General features: G+C 40.3%; 1 protein-coding gene across 10 annotated transcripts in view; it reads left to right on the forward strand.

Annotated features, from left to right (window-relative positions):
* Positions 1-22,375, forward strand: part of GK (glycerol kinase) — an 88,471-nt gene that overhangs the window by 38,137 nt on the left and 27,959 nt on the right. For 5 of the 10 annotated variants that reach the window (XM_013986029.2, XM_013986032.2, XM_013986031.2 and 2 more), the window contains 9 exons: positions 457-533; positions 3,350-3,487; positions 5,888-5,997; positions 7,242-7,308; positions 8,375-8,392; positions 10,285-10,320; positions 10,697-10,764; positions 17,439-17,481; positions 18,499-18,579. In XM_013986029.2, the coding sequence (XP_013841483.1) occupies positions 457-533; positions 3,350-3,487; positions 5,888-5,997; positions 7,242-7,308; positions 8,375-8,392; positions 10,285-10,320; positions 10,697-10,764; positions 17,439-17,481; positions 18,499-18,579 (638 nt within the window). 10 annotated transcript variants of the gene reach the window in all.

Raw genomic sequence — 22,375 nt, forward strand, 5'->3', positions numbered from 1 at the left:
TATCAAGTTCTCTACTGTCACAAATTGCTCCCAAGTTTTCCTCAGGTACATGCTTCATACGTGGTATGGTGATCCTGGGTTGTGCATTTTGCCCTGACAACTAGCTTTCATAGCATTTAGATTTTCTCTGCACTCATGTATGCATAGAAAATCCATATCCAAAACTTTTTTTTTCATTTTTTTTCTATAAAAAGGATATCAAATAAGCACCCTGAGGTATGTATTTTTCTCTTAATTTGGTCTATAATTTTGCATAGGGGCTTTAAATATTTCCTCATAAATTTATTCTCTCTTCTAACAATATGCCCATTCATTTCTAATTTTCTAATTTCTATCTTTTGAAAGCTATAGCATTTTAATTGCCTATAGAAACTAATCGGTCTCCTGTCCTTGGCAGTGATTTCATTAAGATCTGATTTTTTTTTAATGAAGTTTTTCATATATTTTGATCTATAGTGTGGCTTGACCTAAGAACCCAGTCTACCGTTGAGAATCTTAGTAAAAGAATTCCCGGAAATAATAACTTTGTCAAGGTAAGAGCTCTCTTCAAAAGTATATTATAAAAATGCTTGTTTAACAAAAACATTTGGAGCTTTCGCCAGGCCTTACATCTTATTGCACAATACATACTTGATACACTTTATAGACTATTTCTCTAAAGATAATTGAGGTCAACTCAAATCTTTACCTTTCTGTTTTCCTGGCCTTGTGGTGCATTGGAGGAATAGCATTCCAGGTTGATAAACTGAAGGGGATTGTATGATATCCCAGTGGTTTACCACCCTCAGTGGCTTAAACTGTACTCCCCAAAGAGCGCTTCTCTGATTTACCTAGTGCTTCCTCTAATTCAGCTGTGCTTTTCAAATCCTTCTCTCCTATTTCCTACTGTCTATCAAAGAAATTTCTAGGTGATTTTGAGTTTTTAAGCATCATTCAGGGAGAGAAAGTAGAAGACACGCCATCCTTTATTTGAGCTGCTCTTCTACTTTCCTCATAGGAAGAAGCTGATAAGAATAATGCCTAATTTCAATCCTTATGTGATAGATCTCTCTTTAGTTAAATGAAGAGAGAACATTTTTGAAACAGGTGAGGTATTTTTCTTAGCACAGTGAAGGCCGAGTTCTCCTACTATTCAAAGGGAAGTTCTGATTTTTGGTTTATTCCCTTTGTATTTGTCAGTGAGCCTCTTAGATGGCAGTTTCTTGGGGTTCTTGGTTCTGAAACTAGTGCTCAAATCCCATAAATTGGAGCAATCTAACAAACCATCCACTACCCTCACCCAGACAAATAACTTCAGTCTTGTTCTGCATATACCCTTACCCATTTCATATTCTGTTCTCTTGATCAACCTGCCCTTACCCTCACTGCTGCATTCAGCTGCACATTGCTTCAAGGGATGCATGTTTTTCTCTCCAACGCTGTTGTAGTCAACTTGTATGCTTTCTACTTAAATCATGAAAATGAGATATTTATATGCTGTCTCATTATTTGGTTTGTGAGATGACCCTTGATCCCGCAAATCGAAGAAGAATACTCCCATAAGTTATTTGCATTTATTATTTTTGAGCACTGATCTTTTTATACCCCTTAGGGAAGCTAGAAAACTGAATTAAGATTCTTAACTTACAAGGTTGCATTAAAGGAGTTCCCATTGTAGCTCAGCGGGCTAAGAACCTGACTAGTATCCATGAGAATGAGAATTCAGTCCCTGGCCTCACTCAGTGGGTTAAAGATCTGGCGTTGCCATGAACTGTGGTGTAGGTTGCAGATGCAGCTCAGATCCTGTGTTCCTGTGGCTGTGGTGTAGGCTGGCAGCTGCAGCTCCAATTTGACCCCTAGCCTGGAAACTTACATATGCTGCAGGTGCGGCCTTTAAAAAAAAAAAAAAAAAGGAAAGAAAAAAAAGTTTGCATTAAAGTATTAAATCCTCTGGTTTGAGCTTTTTTGTGTGTTTTGTTTTGTTTTTTGTTTTTTGACCTTTTAGGGCCACACCTGTGGCATATGGAGGTTCCGAGGCTCTCATTTCATTGGAGCTGTAGCCACCGGCCTACGCCAGAGCCACAGCAATGCAGGATCTGAGCTACGTCTGCAACCTATACCACAGCTCCCGGCAACACCTGAGCCTTAACCCACTGAGGAAGGCCAGGGATGGAACCCACAACCTCGTGGTTTCTAGTCAGATTTGTTTCCGCTGTGCCACTGGAACTCCTGGTTTGAGCTTTGTTACTAATCATATTGATAAAAGATTAAAAGGAAAAGGGATCACTTTTTGTAGTTAGGTGATAAATGAGAATAGGGATCAAGGAGGAAGAGAGTTGCATTATTTTGATGTACATATTTTCTTAACTACTTTCACTAGCCCTTATAAATATAGTTTTTAACATACTAATGAAAATGAGTTGAACTTGATCCATTCTCATGGAAGATTGATAAGTCCATCTGGGTTTCATTTTTACCCTTTAACCTTTATTCACTTCACCATCCCTGTGTTCAGTGTATTTGCTGAATTTAGGCAACTACTTTCTTTTTTAATATATACTATTTTTTTTTAAGTTGACATTAACATTGGTTTATAACATCCTATGTTTCATGTGTACAACATATTTCAACTGGCAACTACTTTTTTTTTCTTTTTGGCTGCTTCCACATCATTTGAAATTCCCAGGCCAATGATCAAACCTGTACCACAGCAGTGACCCGAGCTACAGCAGTGATAACATTGAGTCCTTAACCCTCGAGCCACCAGGGAACTCTTGCAACTACTTTCCTAAGTAAAATAACTTTATGTTCCTTTAATCTGGCATAACTTTGAACTCTATTCTCCACTAATTTTTGTTGTGTTATTTGAATATGTATGTGTATTGAATATGTATTTATTTGTTTTTACACATATAAATATATTGTTGCTGGTTCATATGTTTTAAAATAATCTTCTGGTTATGGTCATTAGTTTGATTCAATAAATTCTGTAATTTTCAATAGTTTATCACTTTTGCAGAATATAAAATAAAAGAGTTTTGAACTAGGCTTTTATATATAATAGTAACATCACAAAAGTTAACATCTGAGTCTCAACTATCTAGATTTTTAGGGCATTGTGTCATTTAATTTTCTCTTTACCTTGCTACGTGGATGTTCTTTGAACTGCAAATGTGTCACTCTGATCTTTGCTCATGAAAGTGTTTTCCTGTGTCATGAGATTGGAAAAGTATTTTTATCCATGATACTGTGGGATTGCCTTTAGGGCCATTGAATATTTTGTGATTTGTTGGGTTTTAATTTGGTATTTTATTTTATTTTAAACTGTTAAGAATTTAACTTGCTGGCTGATTTTCATATCTGTTTTTAGTCCAAGACAGGCCTTCCACTTAGCACTTATTTCAGTGCAGTGAAACTTCGTTGGCTCCTTGACAATGTGAGAAAAGTTCAAAAAGCAGTTGAAGAAGAGAGAGCTCTTTTTGGGACCGTTGATTCATGGCTTATTTGGGTATGTCTAATTATCATGTGCATATAGAAAAATTGTTTAGACTGCCTATCAATTTTCTACTCAGGGTTTCATACTTTTAGTTGACAGAATCATTAAGAAAAGCCACACAGAAGTTCCCACCATGGGGCAGTGGTTTAAGAATCCAACTTGCAGTGGCTTGAGTCAACGTGGAGGTGTAAGTTTGATTCCTGGCCCTGCGCAGTGTGTTAAGGATCCCATGTTGCTGCAGCTGTGGTGTAGGTCGCATCTGTGGCCTGGGAACTTCCCTATGCCACAACTGCAGCCATAAAATACAAAAAAAATTAAGAAGAAAGAGAAAAGAAAAGCCACCCAAGGATTTTTCTTGTGCCACAGCTGGTTAAGGACCCAGCATTATCACTGCAGTGGCTTGGGCTGCTGCTGTGGCACAGGTTCAATCCCTGGTTCCTGACCCAGGAACTTCCACATGCTGCAGGCAAGGCCAAAAAAGAAAATAAATGGAAAGCCACTCAAGAAACAGCAGAAGTTTTTTTTTTTTTTTTTTGCTTTTTTTTTTTTTTTTTGTCTTTTCTAGTGCCGCTCCTGCAGCATATGGAGGTTCCCAGGCTAGGGGTCTAATCAGAGCTATAGCCACCGGCCCTTGCCAGAGCCATAGCAACTCGGGATCCTAGCTGCATCTGCGACCTACACCACAGCTCACGGCAGTGCCAGATCCTTAACCCACTGAGCAAAGCCAGGGATCAAACCTGTAACCTCATGGTTCCTAGTCAGATTCGTTAACCACTGCGCCATGATGGGAACTCCAAGAAACAGCAGAACATTTTTTAGCCTCTATTTAAGAGGCATTTATGCCTAATTCCTTTCTTTTTTCTTGCGTTATTTCAGTAAAAATGGTGGATGATTACCAAAATCATATCTCGTGTGTATTATCTTTAGAATAACTAATTTATGTAATTAGCAGTTGGCAAATTTTTTTGTGTATGTCTTTTTAGGGCCACACCCATGGCATATGGAAGTTCCCAGGCTAGAGGTTGAATCAGAGTTGTAGCTGCTGGCCTACAACACAGCCATACCAAATCCGAGCCACATCTGTGACCTACACCACAGCTCACAGCAATGCTGGATCCTTAACCCACTGAGTGAGGCCAGGGATCGAACCTCCATCCTCATGGATACTAGTCAGATTTGTTGCCATTGAGCCACGATGGGAACTCCAGCAGTTGGCAGATTTAAGTAGCCTTTATCTCTTGCCTGTCATATAGTCCCTACGGTCCCTTGGTATCTGCTGGGGATTGGTTTTAGGACCCGCCAAGGATACTTAAATTCCCATAGTTAGAAGTTCTGTATCCACAGACCATATAGTACCATAGTATTTATTTAAAATCCACCTATAAATACACCTGTCTGCACAATTAAAACCTGTGTTGCTCAAGGGTCAACTGTACTTCTTTTCCACTAGCCTTTTCCACTAGCCAATTGCTTAGAAGAAATCTGTTTAAAACTCTGCTTTCAGAATATGTGCATGGGTCTGTGCAAGGACAACCAAGTGAGAATTGTTATTCCAAAAGATGTGCACACCTGTACACACACACACACGTGAACAAACAGCAGCAACACAGGGTTCAGCAAGATCTTAAGAGGCAGGCATTTCAATGTATTTCACCTTGTTAAATTTAACAAGACTCTGCATCTTTGAAAGATAAAGAGAATGGAAACAAAACTGATTATTTATTTAACGATCAGTTGACTAGAACTGTGCTAACATGGTAGCCACTAAACCGCAGATGGCCATTTAGCATTTGAAATGTGGCAAGTCCGAATCAAGGTATGCCTGAGTGTGAAATACAGACTCTATTTCAGAGTTAGTAGTACCAAAAAAAGGAAGGTAAAATGTCTCAGTAATAATTTTTAATATTGAAAGGATATTTTGGATATACTGCATTTAAAAATGCATATAGTATTATTAATTTCACCTGCTTTTTTTTTTTTTTTTTTTAGAGCCACACATGCAGCATATGAAAGTTCCCAAACCAGGCATCGCATCGGAGCTGCAGCTGCCAACCTACGCCACAGCCACAGCAACGCCATATTCAAGCCACATCTGTGACCTACACTGCAGCTCACAGCAATGCCAGGGATCAAACCTGCATCCTCACGGATACTAGTCAGATTCTTATCCAACTGATCCACAACAGGAACTCCTTCTTTATACTTTTTAGATGTAGCTACTAGAAAATTTTCAATTACATATGTAGTGCACATTATGTTTCTACTGGACACTGCTGGAAAGGAGAGAATTAAGTAATTAAAATGTTCCATTCTCCTGCTTTTTGTGCTCTGCTGCTGATTATGACTCTTGACAAAGTGTAAATTACACTGCACGTAAGTACATGTTTAATATGTCCTTTCCATTCTATCTAGTGCTTGACAGGAGGAGCCAATGGAGGTGTCCATTGTACAGATGTAACAAATGCAAGCAGGACGATGCTTTTCAACATTCATTCTTTGGAATGGGATAAAGAACTCTGCGAGTGAGTTGTGTTTTGCCCTAAGAATTTTTTCCAAATGTCTTGCCTATGTATCACCTAAATCGTACTGTTTTCAGTTGTCACTGGAGCACCAAACTTTAAAATTGTTGATATTACAACTACAATATGCAAGTCTATGGTATATATTCTCTTTTTATTTATTTATTTATTTTTTGTCTTTTTAGTGCCACACATGGCGAATGGAGTTTCCCAGGCTAGAGATCAAATTGGGGCTGTAGCCGCCAGCCTACACCACAGCTCATGGCAACGACTGATCCTTAACCCTCTGAACAGGGCCAGAGATCAAACCCGCCTCCTCATGGATCCTAGTTGGGTTCATTAACTGCTGAGCCACAACAGGAACTCGTAAATTTTTTTAAAATTCATGGCCGCCCCCACAACATAAGGAAGTTCCTGGGCCAGGGACTGAATCCAAGCCACAGCTGTGACCTACACAGCAACAGTGGCAGTGCCAGATCCTTAACCCACTGTGTGGGGCTGAATCAAACCTGCACTTCTGTGCTACCGTAGCCACTGCAGTCAGATTCTTAACCTACTGTGCCCTAGCGGGAACTCAGTGTTATATATTCTTTTACAAGAAGCTTTTATTTTATTTTTTATGTAATGATTTGTATTTTTTTCATTATAGCTGGTTTACAGTGTTCTGTCAATTTTGTACTATACAGCATGGTGACCCAGTTACACATACGTGTATAGATTCTTTTTTCTCACATTGTCATGCTCCATCATGAGTGACTAGACATGGTTCCCAGTGCTACACGGCAGGATCTCATTGCTAATCCATTCCAAAGGCAATAGTCTGAATCTATTAACCCCAAGCTCCCAATCCATCCCACTCCCTCCCCCTCCCCCTTGGCAACCACAAGTCTATTCTCCAAGTCCATGATTTTCTTTTCTGTGGAAAGATTCCTTTGTGCCGTATATTAGATTCTAGATATGTGATCTCACATGGTATTTGTCTTTCTCTTTCTGACTTACTTCACTCAGGATGAGAGTCTCTAGTTTCATCCATGTTGCTGCAAATGGCATTATTTTGTTCCTTTTTATGGCTGAGTAGTATTCTATTGTGTATATATAAACCACATCTTCCTAATCTAATCATCTCTTGACCCCCCCCCCCAGCCTGGCAACTTCCACATGCTGTGGGTGCAGCCTTAAAAAAAAAAAAAAAAAGCAAAAAAAAATTAAAATAGTTGCATACCCAATCTTACCTTACTGTTTTTCAGATTTTTTGAAATTCCAATGAAAATTCTTCCAAATGTTCGGAGTTCTTCTGAGATCTATGGCCTAATGGTAAAAAAAAAAAAAAAAACAATAATTTTTATCTTAAAAAAAAAAAGCTTTACTACTCAGAATTCAAAAGTCTTTTGTGTTACATTTTATATTTTGAGACCTGTGATTTTTTTGTGAATGTTGGCAGTATGAAAGAAGAATTTAGTATTGTTTAAATAGTTTTATAACTAAAAATTCTTGAGTCCTACTTACCAGCTGATTTTATAAACTTAAATGGCTTGTCCTTGAGTATTGTAAAATATTTTTCAGATAATCTGGTAATCTCACTGCAGAGGGTAGCAGGAAATATTTGAGCCAATTTATTCTTTAATCCAAATAATCTGTTTAGTAGTTCTCTTGCCTGCTTTTAATCTATAGGATGGTCTCTTCACATGTTAGTGGTATTCTTTTTCTGTTGAATTTCCTTTAATGGCCAAACCATGTCTCATATTAGATTCTTTATCAGCCTGAGCAAAACTTTAGCAAAGAAACCGAAAGCGAAGAGTCTCTTGTGATTGCTAATTAAACTGATTTTCATCATGGATATTTTTACTGTTGTTTTCATTGAAACCCACAGAAGAAGTAGTCTCAGCAAAAAGTACACTTAGCATCACTGAATATCTCTGATTACACATCATGGATGAAAACCTCTTGGAGGACTTGAATGGATATTTCAGTTCAAAAATCTAGAATTTATGGTAAAAATTAAGAAAGGTGTAGGATGAATTGAAAAAAATGTTTTGACATTTCATGAAAAGCATTAGAATCTCTTGTTATAATAATACAATAGAAGACAAAGTGTTCTGGATAAAGCTTAGGCAAAAACTAGTAAATGTTTAAATTGCAATCAAGCCTTTGAAGGCCACATCGGATCTTTTAAGGGAAGCATAGTTGTTGTTGCTTATCTATAGTTTAAAAAGTGCTTTGATAATTTCGGAGCTATCTGTAAACTGACTTGGTTTGGAGGAGAAAAAGCTATACTTGAGAAACAGTTTCAGAGGATGGTTGAAAAATTTAATTGGCCTGTTTTCTCTTGCATTTAAAATATTATGCTTCTGTCCCCCTCTCTCCCCCTTGCTGACTATAGAAAATCTCTCATAGCCTGGTGAGTAGGTTGCCCACCAATTATGCTACCCATTCATTTGGAAAAGATACAGTGCATTTCCATTTAGTTTTAGATAAGCAGAAGTCCATTTACAGATAACAGATTTATCTAGAACCTTCCATGACCCTCCAAATTATTATAAGCTCTAGTCCAGCTTTAGGTATTTTTAAAGCCTAATCTCATTTAAGTCTTCCATGAGACAGTGATGTTTCAAAATAAAAAACTGAGGTAGTGAGAAATTCTGTGGACCTCGTTATAAAGTACAGTTGTGATGTGCTTTGGGCTTTAGCTTAATTGGAAAATTAGATGTAGTTTTTAGATGTCATAAACATCTATCTTAAATGTTATCTTTCTTGCCCAGCCTTTCAGACCAGTTAGCTGGAAATGCACTGTCACTTTTTCTGCATGCTTCATCAGAGGAAATTCCCAGGAATCCTCCAAAGACCTCCCCCCGCCCTTCCTGTGAAGATGAAGGAGCACTTCCCGTACCTGACCACACATAATTGATCCTGCTTGTAGTTGGATAGTAACTTCAGTAGTATAAGCAAAGTCTTCTTTCAATATTTAAGTACGTTAAGATAGCCAGCCTCTAGGTTTCCTGATTCACTTTCAGCCCTTTATGAAGCTTATCCTTCACTTAGTATCCAAGTTCAGATTCTCTAGGACTGTATATAGTATATAAAAAGACAGACCTTGAATTAACCAGAAAGCATGAAAGAAATAAAATCCATTCTCTAGAGAGTATTTTCTCTTTTATAAAGGGTTTCCACACATATGCTATTATTCTGTGATCATAGATATGTGAGGTGGCTTCTCTTCCTACCTTCACTACAACAGACAGGGAACCTGAAGCTTCCAGAGGCCCTGATACAGGCTCACAAATGGCAGGCTGAGTAGTTTCTGTTATGGCTCAGTAGGTTAAGGATCTGGTATTGCTGCAAGCTGTGGCATAGGTTCCAGATGCGACTCGGATCCCTTGTTGCTGTGGCTGTGGTGTAGGCTGGCAGCTGCAGCTTCAACTCGACCCCTAGCCTGGGAACTTTCCATATGCCTCAGGTGTGGCTGTAAAACAAAAACCAAAACAAAACAAATGGCAGACTGAGAGGTTGGGCCAAAGCTTTTGTTTGGTGTTCTTCCTAGTACGTTGTACATGTTTTAAGGATCACATTCATTCCCCCTAATTCTTTAATACCAACACAAATTGTTTTGTATTACTATAAATTTCTTTAAAAATTAAAATTGGTTGTCTTCAGTCAGCCAGTTAACTCTCCTCTTTTCCCTGAGATTCTAGCCATACTTGATCAAAATAAAAAACACTATTAATGACATAGATTAACTCTTGCTGATCAAAACTTGAAGAATGATGTTGGCTATGAACAAATACCCAATACCTGAACACTGTCATGTTTCTTAAGAGCAGTTTGGGTAGGAAGAACATTTGGTAAAATACAGCCTTCCAAAAATAAGCATGTTCTGTACTGGTATGATAGCTATTTATGTTTTCATTTTAAAGGATATAGTGTAATCTGTTCTTAGTAACAGCAGTAATAGCGAAGAGCTCATGGCCTTTGGCATTCATAAAAGCCCAGGCCCATTTTGTAGATATATAAACTGAGGCATAGAGAAATTTCAGTGGCCTGCTCGGTGACTAACCAGGAGCAGAACACATGTCTGCTGACACCCAGTCAATTGTTTCATGTCCAGGTCTCTTGTCATTCTAGAAATATTTCTAATGTCTCTTTCTCTGAACCCCTCATGTAGTTGAAACACTTGCCTTGTTTTGTCTGCCCACATGCTCTGGCATGTTGCTATTTGTGTTCATTCCTGTTGCAATTATGTTCACAGAGCCAAGTTTGTGATTATTCATAACCCTTTTTTTAAACTTTTATTAGAAAGCTGGGGCCTTGGAAGGTGTGCCAATATCCGGGGTAAGTTTCGCCAGTAGACATCTCCCTGCTACCTCCCCACTCCTATACCCTTCCATGTTATGGCATTCCTTCATCAATCTGCTCCATCCTTAATGATGGCCAATAAGTAAGAGCAGCAGGATTGGCTGATTCTTGTCTTTATGTGGCACAGTGTGGAATACTGAGAATTTTTAAAATCAATAAATTCTACCTCTCCCATCCTATACCGGCTAGGAGTGTTAACTGGGGAAATGGCCTAATGGAGGCAATGCAAAGACCATAAGACAATTCGTTCTTTCATAAATAAAGAAGGGAAAATCAATTTTATGGTTCTTCTAAAAAGGAAACTAATAATTTCGTCTCAGTCACTGTTCTTTCCTGTCATGTATATTTTCAGTGTTTGGGTGACCAGTCTGCTGCATTGGTGGGACAAATGTGCTTCCAGGATGGACAAGCCAAAAACACGTGAGTTTAAGAAACAGACCTGAAGGAGTTCCCGTCATGGCTCAGTGGTTAACAAATCTGACTAGGAACCATGAGATTGCGGGTTTGATCCCTGGCCTCACTCAGTGAGTTAAGGATCTGGCATTGCCGTGAGCTGTAGTGTAGGTTGCAGACACGGCTTGGATCCCTTGTTGATGTGGCTGTGGCGTAGGCTGGCAGCTGCAGCTCCGATTAGACACCTAGCCTGGGGACCTCCATATGCCGCTAGTGCAGCCCTAGAAAAGGCAAGAAAAGACCAAAAAAAAAAGAAAAAGGAAAAAGAAAGAAAGAAACAGACCTGAAAAACCAATGGTGTTTTGTTGGTTTGTTTTCCTCTTTAGTGTTTTGAATGAGGAAAAGCTTTTGAAGTTCATCCATTCTGAAAATTGAGTTCCAATGCAGATATTTAGACTTTTTGCCTTTTGTTTTCTTTATCTCCTTCACATAAAATACACTATGCCAGAGTTCCCACTGTGGTACAGTGGGTTAATGATCCAGCTTGTCTCTCTGGAGGCACAGGTTTGATTCCTCAGCCCAAGGCAGTGGGTTAAAGGATTTGTATAGGTTGCAGCTGCGGCTTGGATTCAATCCCTGGCCTGGGAACTTTCAAAGCCATGGGTGTGGCCAAAAAAAAAAAAAATACACTATGCCATATGCAAGCAAACTGATGAGGCTGGTGAAAACATTAATTTATAAAATTCAGTACCTTTCCCATCCAGAAACTAAATGTTGGTTTAAAATACACTTGCGGAGTTCCCGTCGTGGCGCAGTGGTTAACGAATCCGACTAGGAACCATGAGGTTGCGGGTTCGGTCCCTGCCCTTGCTCAGTGGGTTAACGATCCGGCGTTGCCCTGAGCTGTGGTGTAGGTTGCAGACGCGGCTCGGATCCCGAGTTGCTGTGGCTCTGGCGTAGGCCGGTGGCAATGGCTCTGATTCAACCCCTGGCCTGGGAACCTCCATATGCCGCGGGAGCGGCCCAAGAAATAGCAACAACAACAAACAACAACAAAAAAGACAAAAAGACAAAAAAAAAAAATACACTTGCCTTTGGGGGAGGTTGACAGCCGTCATTAAACACAATTTTCAACAAATTATTCCTGCCCTAGACTTTCTCGCTAATTGCAAAGTCATTTTTGTGGGATTTTCAATGTTATTTCCCTGCCACCGTGCAATCTCCCCATTATCTGGAGTTTCTCCTACAAGAAGCAGAAGGAATGATGGAAGTAGAGATTTGGTGCATTTTCTTTCTAATCTCATCGTCTTACTAATCATATATGCAGAGTCAATAACAAGCCCCATATCTAAGAGTAATATGATTCACACTTTATGATGAGAAAACAGATGTTCAGAAGGGTTACGCTTGTAAGTGAAAGAAGCAGTCTTTGCACCCAGATCCAGCTGATTCGACTTAGCCAGGGCACTTAACATCTATGCTTTACCATCTTCTGTGTGGAAAAGATTTCCATAGACCCACCAGGAGGCCATCTACACTTTATTGTTCTTTTCTTGAGGATTTTCTAATTCTCTCATCAATGTTAGCTTCAGTGGTTATGTTCTTTTTTTATGAATAATAGGATGTCTAACATTTTAGTTCTTGTAGTTCTAGCAGGATCAGAAGTCTTCATGCAAAAGTGTGACATTGTTTGTGTGAGAATTTTTGGTTGAGGGGGACATAGGAAAATTCTTTGTAGGTCATGATATCTTGAGGTTACCATCAAGGAGAGCTTGAGTTACTGTGGGTCCAGAAACATAATCTTTGAACTCTGGGCTCTAGGTAGCTGAGTCAGGAGTCAAGAGAAATGATCGAAAAGTAGACTCTCCCCTCCACCCCCTTCTTTCCTCCTCTGCCAGGTTCACTAATGCTAGTAAATCAGATGCTATCTCTATTTGTTAAGAACATAACGCACTATAGAGCGTAAAGGAGGTGCCCAATAAAGTTGCCACATTTTCCTTCTCTTTATACTCCCCTCCCGCTTAAATACACTATGCCAGAGTTTCCACTGTGGTGCAGTGGGTTAATGATCCAGCTTGTCTCTGTGGAGGCACAGGTTCGAACCCCAGCCCAAGGCAGTGGGCTAAAGGATTTGCGTAGGTTGCAGCCCAGTCCTAAAGTGATGAATTTAAATTAGGATGGACTTGTTGAGTACCTCTGCAGCCACTGCAGATTGGAAGAGAGAAAGAGCAAATTGTAAGATCTTTGGGCTCATGTTTTTCTTCCTGAGGGGAAAGAACACAGATATACAGTTCACCATATTATAAATCAGAATTTAAATGTCATAAGAAACTTGAAAGTACTGCTGTTGGGTTTCAAAGGGAGGGGAGAAAAATCACAAAAGATGGTTAGTAATGAGATGTTTTGAAGAATGAGCAATATATATATATATATATATATAGAGAGAGAGAGTTCTCCTCATGGTACAGCAGAAACTAATCCAACTAGGAACCACGAGGTTGCGGGTTTGATCCCTGGCCTTGCTCAGTGGGTTACGGATCCAGTGTTGTTGTGAGCTGTGGTGTAGGTTGCAGATGCAGCTCAGATCCCGTGTTGCCATGGCTGTGGTGTAGGCTGGCGGCTGTAGCTCCAATTGGACCCCTGGCCTGGGAACCTCCATATATCGCAGATGTGGCCCTAAAAAACAAACAAACAAAAAGGAATGAGTGATGCTGGGGAATGTATGGAACACTGAACCAAGATGCAAACAGAGAAGTGGAAGACCTTGTTTAGAGAATGTAGACAACATTCGGGTAGCGGAGTGGTTGTGGGAAAATAAGGCTAGGGTGGTGTCATGAAACCCTAATTTTCAGGCAGAGCAGTTATTTTGTGAAGGCAGTGGGACACTTCTAAAGGTTCATGAGCTGGTGTTCATCGATGACTGGAGCTGTTCATTAGTAATATGGTGATCCTGGGTTAAAGTTAGGAGACTCCAGGAAAAGAGGGCATGAAGGAGGCCACTATGACATCTCAGTATCAAGGACAAGAACTGAGAATGGTGGAGTTCCTGTCATGGCTCAATGGTAAAGAATTCGACTGGCATCCATGAGGATGCAGGTTTGATCCCTGGCCTCACTCAGTGGATTAAGGATCCGGCGTTGCTGTGAAATGTGGCATAGGTCGCAGATGCGGCTCTAATCCCACATTGCTATGACTGGTGTAGGCCGGCAGCTACAGCTGCGATTGGACCCCTAGCCTGGGAACTCCATATGCCATGGGTGCAGCCCTCAAAAGACAAAAAACAAACAAATAAACAAAAAATATCAAGGACAAGAACTGAAAAGGATGGAGTTCCCGTCGTAGCTCAGTGGTTAATGAACCTGACTAGTATCCATGAGGACTCGGGTTTGATAACTGGCCTAACTCAATGGGTTAAGGATCCGGCGTTGACATGAGCTGTGGCTAGATTTCAGATGTGACTCGGATTTGGCATAGCTGGAGCTGAGGCGTAGGCTGGTAACTATAGCTCTGATTCAACCCCTAGCCTGGGAACCTCCATGTGCCACAGGTGGGCCCTAAAAAGACCAAAAAAAAAAAAAAGGAACTGAGAAGAGTGAGGACAGAGGGAGATGTGGGTGGATGTCCATGGCACTGCAGAGGTGCAGAAGGACAAGAGACAGGAAGGACTTATGGAGTCTAGTCACCTGGGCCCAGTGGTTATTCTTAGCCAAAGTAGGGAATGGGTCCAAGTAGAGGAATTTCTGTTTGGGACATGTTCGTGGTACTAGTATAGTAGGCCATACATTATACACATTTAGAAATGGGATATAAGTTCAGTAGAAAAGTAGAGATTTTGAATTTCTCATACTTCAGTGATTTTTGAAGCAGTAAGAATAGAGGAAATTACCAAGAAAAAGTATATAGGTAGAGGATATATTTAGAAGGAAGATGGAGAATTCAGACAAATAGAATGTAGTTAGTTAGTCATTAACGTAGAGATCCAGGGAGAGCTATTTAAGAGGAGGGCTTGGTTAGCAGTGCAGAATACTACAAAAAGGTCTTGGAGGCTGAGTAAGAGTGAGAACAGACCATTGTACTTAGATATTCAGTTTTCAGTGGTGACCTCCAAGAGTGAGGCTTTGCTAGAATGCTCAGGATGAAAGCCAGATCACAAACGGTCAAAAGAGCTATGGGTGGGTAGAAAAGAGAAACAGAAAGACTGTGCTTTGCAGAAAGGGAACCATCCAGGATCAATGAGTGAAGTAGGTAGTTTGTTAGATGAACAGGATCTTGCCAACTTTGGGGAATTTTGTGTTTCCATTCTTGAGTTTGTGCTTTAAGTGCCTCCTCTCCCCAGATGCCCTGACTATAGGTAATAGAGGAAGCCCTCTGCCTCCTTCACAGTTTTGGCCACAGCCACTCACTCTCCCCTGGTGCACCCTCTATGGCACACCTCTCCACGGAGGATGGCAAATGACATTTACCTTCCCAGGAGTTAGAAAAGTCAGATATCTTTCTGTGGTATTTGAACACAGTGCAGTCTTGAGGAAAAATACGTAGATCACCTAAATGCTGAGAGCCCTATATATGTTTGACAAGAGGAAAGAAAAAAATAATAAAAATTTAAGAGGAATGTAATTACCTCTATACTACTTTGCAAGCTGTGGCCTAAATACAGCAAGGGAGTCTTTTCATATGTTGATAATGCTCATTAATTACTTATTAAGTATGCTTATTTAAGAATTCATTTTTATTAAGTGCCTTGAGCCTCTGCATCAATTTTGTACTTTAAGACTTGTACACGACCATTCCGTATACAGAATGTTTATATGGGGACTAAATCAGTACAGATTTTTCCTTTAAAAAGTGGAGCAGGGGGAGTTCCCGTCGTGGCGCAGTGGTTAACGAATCCGACTAGGAACCACGAGGTTGCGGGTTCGGTCCCTGCCCTTGCTCAGTGGGTTAACGATCCAGCGTTGCCGTGAGCTGTGGTGTAGGTTGCAGACGCGGCTCGGATCCCGCGTTGCTGTGGCTCTGGCGTAGGCCGGTGGCTACAGCTCTGATTGAACCCCTCGCCTGGGAACCTCCATATGCCGCGGGAGCGGCCCAAGAAATAGCAACAACAACAACAAAAAAACAACAACAAAAAAAGACAAAAGACAAAAAAATAAATAAATAAATAAAAAGTGGAGCAGGGAGTTCCCATTGTGGCTCAGTGTGTTATAAACCTGACTGGTATCTGTGAGAATGCAGGTTCAATCCCTGGCCTTGCTCAGTAGGTTAGGGATACAGTACTGCCATGAGCTGTGGTGTAGGTCGAAGAAACGGCTCAGATCTGGCATTGCTGTGGCTGTGGTGTAGGCCGGCAGCTGCAGCTCCAATTTCCTGTGCCTGGGAGCCTCCATATACCTCGAGTGTGGCCCTAAAAAGCAAAACAAAACAAACAAACAAAAAAAAGTGTGTAACAGATCATTAACTCCCACTTTAATAAATATTTATTAAAGGAGATTGACTTATATAGCCTTTTCAGCGTGGCAGAAGTAAAAAGGTATAGCAATTTATGTGTTCGAATTTGTGAATGTGTTATTACCAGTACCTAGTGTAAACTGAGTTGTTCTTTAGTCCCATGCTCCTCAAATGTGCTAATGGCTCATCAAATAGGCTTAGAATCAAGCCAGAAGAGTTAGATAGTCCTAGGTTAATTCTGATTCACAACACTAATGACTGGGAAAATGTTCCTCAGAAAAAATTGCCCACGGTTTCTGTTTGCTCCACAAGATAGACACAGTTGAAGGGGTTTGTTGACTTAGCACTGACTGGTGATAGCATCTGCTGGGACCCTCTCTGCTGGCCCCAGGGTTGAGCACTTCCCGTTCTACCACCTGCCTGGATGAATGTCACAGAGCCCTGCAGCATGGCCCATGGGGAGGAATCCCAAGCTCAGGCAGGACAGCTGAGAGCCAATGGTGACAGTCTGCAGCCAACTCAGTTGAGAACTGTTGCCACATGATCCTTCCTGATAGCAGTTTGGACTGCTTGTTTGCCGAATCGAGTCAAAACTATTCATTCATGTCCAAGCACCAGCTTGTGGCAGGCTCCAAAGCTTATGCTGATAAGGCTGCCACAATATAAATTCACTTCTTCCATGGCAGCTGTGTGACGTGCTGACTGACTGTGACTTTCCCACCACTGTTAGAACATCCTGTCCTGCACAGAGAATGGGGAAGCGAGGCCTGAAAGAATCTTCCCTCTAGGCCACTCCTGTCCAGTCAAGCTACACTTACCCCACAACCTGGATCTGGCCCCTTCTTCATGCCAGAAGTTTATGACTCTACTTATCATGGAGCTAGGCTGGCCAGCCCCATTGCTGAATGGCCCTTATTCTTACTCCACTCCACATGAATTAGTAGCAATGTAACTATGACTGAATTTAGGATTTGTTGTAACTCAGTGGTGTTTTATAAACACAGCTTGGGTGATGACTGACCAAGCGCCAAATACTATACTTGCATATTTCCATTAAGATTGCTCTAAGTACATTTTCTTTTAGAGTCTTCTTTAAAACGTTATTCCTAAAAGAGTATGTAATGTTTGTTAGCTTTTGGAACTTTTCTAAAATTTTAATTTTATTGTACTAAGTTAAATGTTACTTTTGTATTATTAATGTTTCATCATTTATTTTTAATAAAATTGTCCTACTATTCATTCTTCCCCAACTCTAGGTATGGAACAGGCTGTTTCTTATTATGTAACACTGGCCGTAAGGTTGGTTGGTTGGTTTGTTTTTTCAAATTAAAAGATTAATGGAAGTCTTTTTAACTTGATATGAGTAATACTTCAACAAAATTTGCCGTTAAGGGGCATTCCCGTTGTGGCTCAGCAGGTTAAGAATCCGACTAGTAACCATCAGGGTGTGGGTTCGATCCCTGGCCTCTCTCGGTGGGTTAAGGGTCTGGCATTGCTATAAGCTATGGTATAGGTTGCAGATGAGGCTTGGATCCCATGTTGCTGTGGCTGTAGCATAGGCTGGCAGCTGCAGCTCTGATTTGAGCCCTAGCCTGGCAACTTCCATATGCTGCAGGTGCAACGCTAAAAAGCAAAACAAACAAACAACAAAAAAATTGCTTTTAAGTTACTTTTGAATCAGCAGCTTTTATTTAATTTTTATCAGAGTTTAGTTTAGAGCTCAATAAAAACTATGAAAATCACTAAATTTGAATTGTTCTTGTAAGAAACATTTAGGTTCTTTGAATTTTATATGTGTGCTTTTAATTGTATTAATAGGGTATCATCTAGGACCATGTCAGATTCTTTATACAAACCTAATTTGGAACAAGGGATAAGCTTTTTGTACTCTTTAAGTGTACTTTTCTTAATATGGGTAATTTTGGCTTTTAAGATTTAATTTCTAGGAGTTCTCATCGTGGCTCAGTGGGTAACGAATCCGACTAGGAACGATGAGGTTGTGGGTTCGATCCCTAGCTGATTTGGCATTGCCGTGAGCTGTGGTGTAGGTCACAGACACAGCTTGGATCCAGCATTGCTGTGGCTCTGGCGTAGGCGTAGGCTGGTGGCTGCAGCTCTGATTAGACTCCTAGCTTGGGAACCCCCATATGCCGTGGGTGCGACCCTAGAAAAGACAAAAAAAGAGACAAAAAAAGATCTAATTTCTAATTTTTTATTTATTGACTTATGTTGTACCTAGATTGTTTTGCTTTAAAAATATTCTTATGGTATCTTTTTGTTTTCCTGACTAATAAAATCTTTTTCTTTTTCCTGCAGTGTGTATTTTCTGAACATGGCCTTCTGACTACAGTGGCTTACAAACTTGGCAGAGACAAACCAGTATATTATGCATTAGAAGTAAGTACATTTCAGTTAGTATAGCCAATATGACAAACATTCAAGGCTAGTGAAAATCACAGAAGCAACTCCGTTAAAATTTTATCACGACGTTGCAACAATTCAGTTACATCTTTAGGCTCCTCTTCTAATTCTGAATACTTTGTTATTTCTTGTAACTTCCCCTACTGAAGTCTTGAACCCCTCAAAGTCATCCATGGGGGTTGGAATGAACTTCTTGTAAACTCCTATTAATGTTGTAATTTTGACCTCTTCCCGTGAATCACAAATCTTCTTAATGGCATCTAGAATTGTAAATCCTTTCTAGTAGGTTTTCAATATACTTTGCTCAGAATAGATCCAGCAGAGGAATCACTCACCATCAATGGCAGCTCTAGCGATACAAGATCTATTTCTTAAATAATAAGACTCAAAATTCAAAATTACTCCTTGATCCATGGGCTGCAGAATGTATGTTGCATTAGCAGGCATGAAAACAACATTAATTTCATTGCATGTCTCCATCAGATCATCTGTGCGACCAAATGCATTGTCAATGAGCAGTCATGTTTTGAAAGGAATCCCTTTTTGAGCATTAGGTCTCCACAGTAGGTTTTAAAATAGTCAGTAAACCGTGTTGTAAAGCTGTGATCCAGGCTTTCTTATTCCATTTATAGAGCACAGATAGAGTAGATCTTGTATAATTATTAAGGGCCTAGGATTTTCAGAATGGTCAGTGAGCATTGGCTTCAACTTAAAAGTAACCATCTGTATTAGCCCCTAACGAGAGCATCAGCTTGTCCTCTGAAGCATTGAAACCAAGCATTGACTTCTCACTAGTTGTGAAAGTCCCAGATGGCATCTTCCTCCATTTTAAGGCTGTTTCATCTACATTGAAAATCTGTTGTTTAGTGTAGCCATTGTAATTAATTAGTTTAGCTAGATCTTCTGGATAACCTGCTGCAGCTTCTACATCAGCACTTGCTGCTTTACTTTACCTTACACTTTTATGTTACAGAAACAGTTGATTTTTATTTCCTTAAACTTCATGAACCAACCTCTGCTAGCTCCAGACTTTGTTTCTGAAGCTTCCTCATCTCTCAGCCTTCATAGAATTGAATCAAGTTAGGGCCTTGCTCTGGGTTAAGCTTTGGCTTAAGGGAATGTTGTGGCTGGATTGCTCCTCTGTCCAGACCACTCACACTTTCTCCATATCAGCAACATAAGGATGTTTCACTTTCTTATCATGTGTTCGCTGGAGTAAAATTTTTAGTTTCCTTCAAGAATTTTTCCTTTGCATTTACAATATGGCTAAATATTTGGTGCAACAGGCCTAGCTTTTGGCCTGTCCTAGCTTTAGACATTCCTAGCTCACTATGTTTAATTATTTCTAGCTTTTGATTTAAAGCGAGAGACATAAGACTCTTTCACTTGAATACTTAGAAGTGATTGTAGAATTATTAATTGGCCTAATTTCAATATTGTTGTGTCTTGGGAAATAGGGAGACCCGAGGAGAGGGAGGAGAGAGATGGGGAACACTGGAGTACTCAGAACATAAACATTTATTGTTGCTGTTCTATATAGGTACCGTTAATAGCACCCCAAAAGAATTGCAAAGTAACACCCAAAACCACTAATCATAGGTCATTTAACAAATATAATAATGATGAAAAAGTATTAAATATTGCAAGAATTACCAAAATATGACACGGGAACACAAAGTGAGCAAATGCTGTTAGCAAAATGGCACCAATAGACTTGCTCAACACATGCTTGCTACAAATCTTCTATTTGCAAAAAACTCACTGACTGTGAAGAGCAGTAAAATGGAGTATGCCCATTGTTTGGTTTATGCCTCTGTGACTATAAACATTTTGGCTACTATAGCCTGAGAGTTCATTAATTTAGTCTAATAGCCCCATCATATAATTGGGTCCAGGATTATATATTAAGATATCTACTAGCTATTTTTCAAATGAATTATCAAACCAAGTTTGTTTATCTTTTTAGGACCACACCCATGGGCATATGGAAGTTTCCAGGCTAGGGGTCCAATCAGAATGGTAGCTGCTGGCCTATGCCACAGCCACAGTAATGCCAGATCTGAGCCATGTCTGTGACCTACACCACAGCTCACGGCAGTGACAGATCCTGAACCTATTGAGTGAGGCCAGGGATCGAACCTGAGTCCTCATGGATGCTAGTTGGGTTTGTTACCAGAGTCACAATGGGAACTCCTCTTTTTCACTCTTGACTCTGTTTCTCTTCTAGTTTTGTCTCATCTGGAGACCTAACAAATACGCCTTATGATTTTGTCTCAATTTACGTAATTTCTTTAGTTTCATAGAATTTTAAAGCAGAGAGGGAAAGGAGACTAAATGGCAACAGGCTTCGCTACACCCAGCCCTTGTTTTATACATGAAGAAGACAAGTGAAATTGTAATCACATGGCCAAGGTAATTTGACAGCCAGTCCTCATTGCAAATCCAGGTTATTAGACATCAAAGTCTAGATACCTAGGCAGCCCCACTGTGCCGTTTCCTTCCTTGTAAATCTGAATATTCAGGGCTCCAATCTCCCAAGCCCATTGTTGTTTTCACTGCATCTCACATATATCACACCCTTCTACTAATCTAGCAACTCAGCCACAACACACACACCCCTCGTATGTTAGTGTTATGTTAGTAGTGGATAGATTTTTTTTTTTTTTGTCTTTTGTCTTTTTAGGGCCACACCCACGGCATATGGAGGTTCCCAGGGCCAGGGAATGAATCCGAGCTGAAGCTGCAACTTATTCCACAGCTGCAGAAATGCCAGATCTTTAACCTAGTATGCCGGGCCAGGGATCAAACCCTTGCTAACTAAGAAACAAAGCTGGATCCTTAACCTAGTGTACCACAGTGGGAATTCCTTTTGGATTTTATTTTTGTTTTTTTTTTTTTTGTTTTGTTTTTGTTTTGGCTGTGCCTGTAGCACGTGGTAGTTCCCAAGCCAGGGATGGAACCCGCACCACTGCAATGAATCTTTACCCAGCCGAGCCACCAGGAGACGCCTTCATGCCCAGTTTTCTTGCTGAGGAACAGCCTTTCATATTTCATAGAATCTGAGGTAGTGAGACTATTCTTTTTAGGTGTGTCTTTATTTATTTATTTATTTATTGTCTTTTTAGGGCCACACCCATGGCTCATGGAGGTTCCCAGACTAGGGGTCGAATCAGAGCTGTAACCACTGGCCTACACCACAGCCACAGCAACGAGGGACCTGAGCCACCTCTGTGACCTACACCACAGCTCAGGGCAACGCTGGACCTTTAACCCACTGAGCAAGGCCAGGATGGATCCCACATCCTCATGGATACTACTCATATTTGTTTCTGCTGAGCCACAATGGGAATTCCTGGTGTGTCTTTATTTTGCTCTCTCTCTGGGGTGGATATAAAATCTCTTCTACACCCATTCTGGCCATTTTTTGATGCTGATGAGCCCTTTGCTGCTCTGTTCTAAATGTGGCTCCTTTGTAGATAGATAATCTGGTTTATTGTCTGGAAGTTTTTAACATTATATCCTTATCGTTAATGTTCCATAGTTTTACTATGATGTGCCTGAGTTTGGATTTATTTTTACTTATTCTGTTAGGTACTTGGATACAAGTCTGTCTTCAGTTCTGGAACATTCTCAGCAGTTATCTTCAAATATTGCTTCTCAGCCATTACCTCCATCCTCTCCTGGAATTGCTATTTTATGGATATTGGAACCTTCCAACCCACCCTCCATGTCTCTTTACTGCCCTTTTATATTTTTTAAATCTCTTTGTTTC

This window comes from Sus scrofa, chromosome X (genome assembly GCF_000003025.6).
Source record: "Sus scrofa isolate TJ Tabasco breed Duroc chromosome X, Sscrofa11.1, whole genome shotgun sequence".
Lineage (NCBI taxonomy): Eukaryota > Metazoa > Chordata > Mammalia > Artiodactyla > Suidae > Sus > Sus scrofa.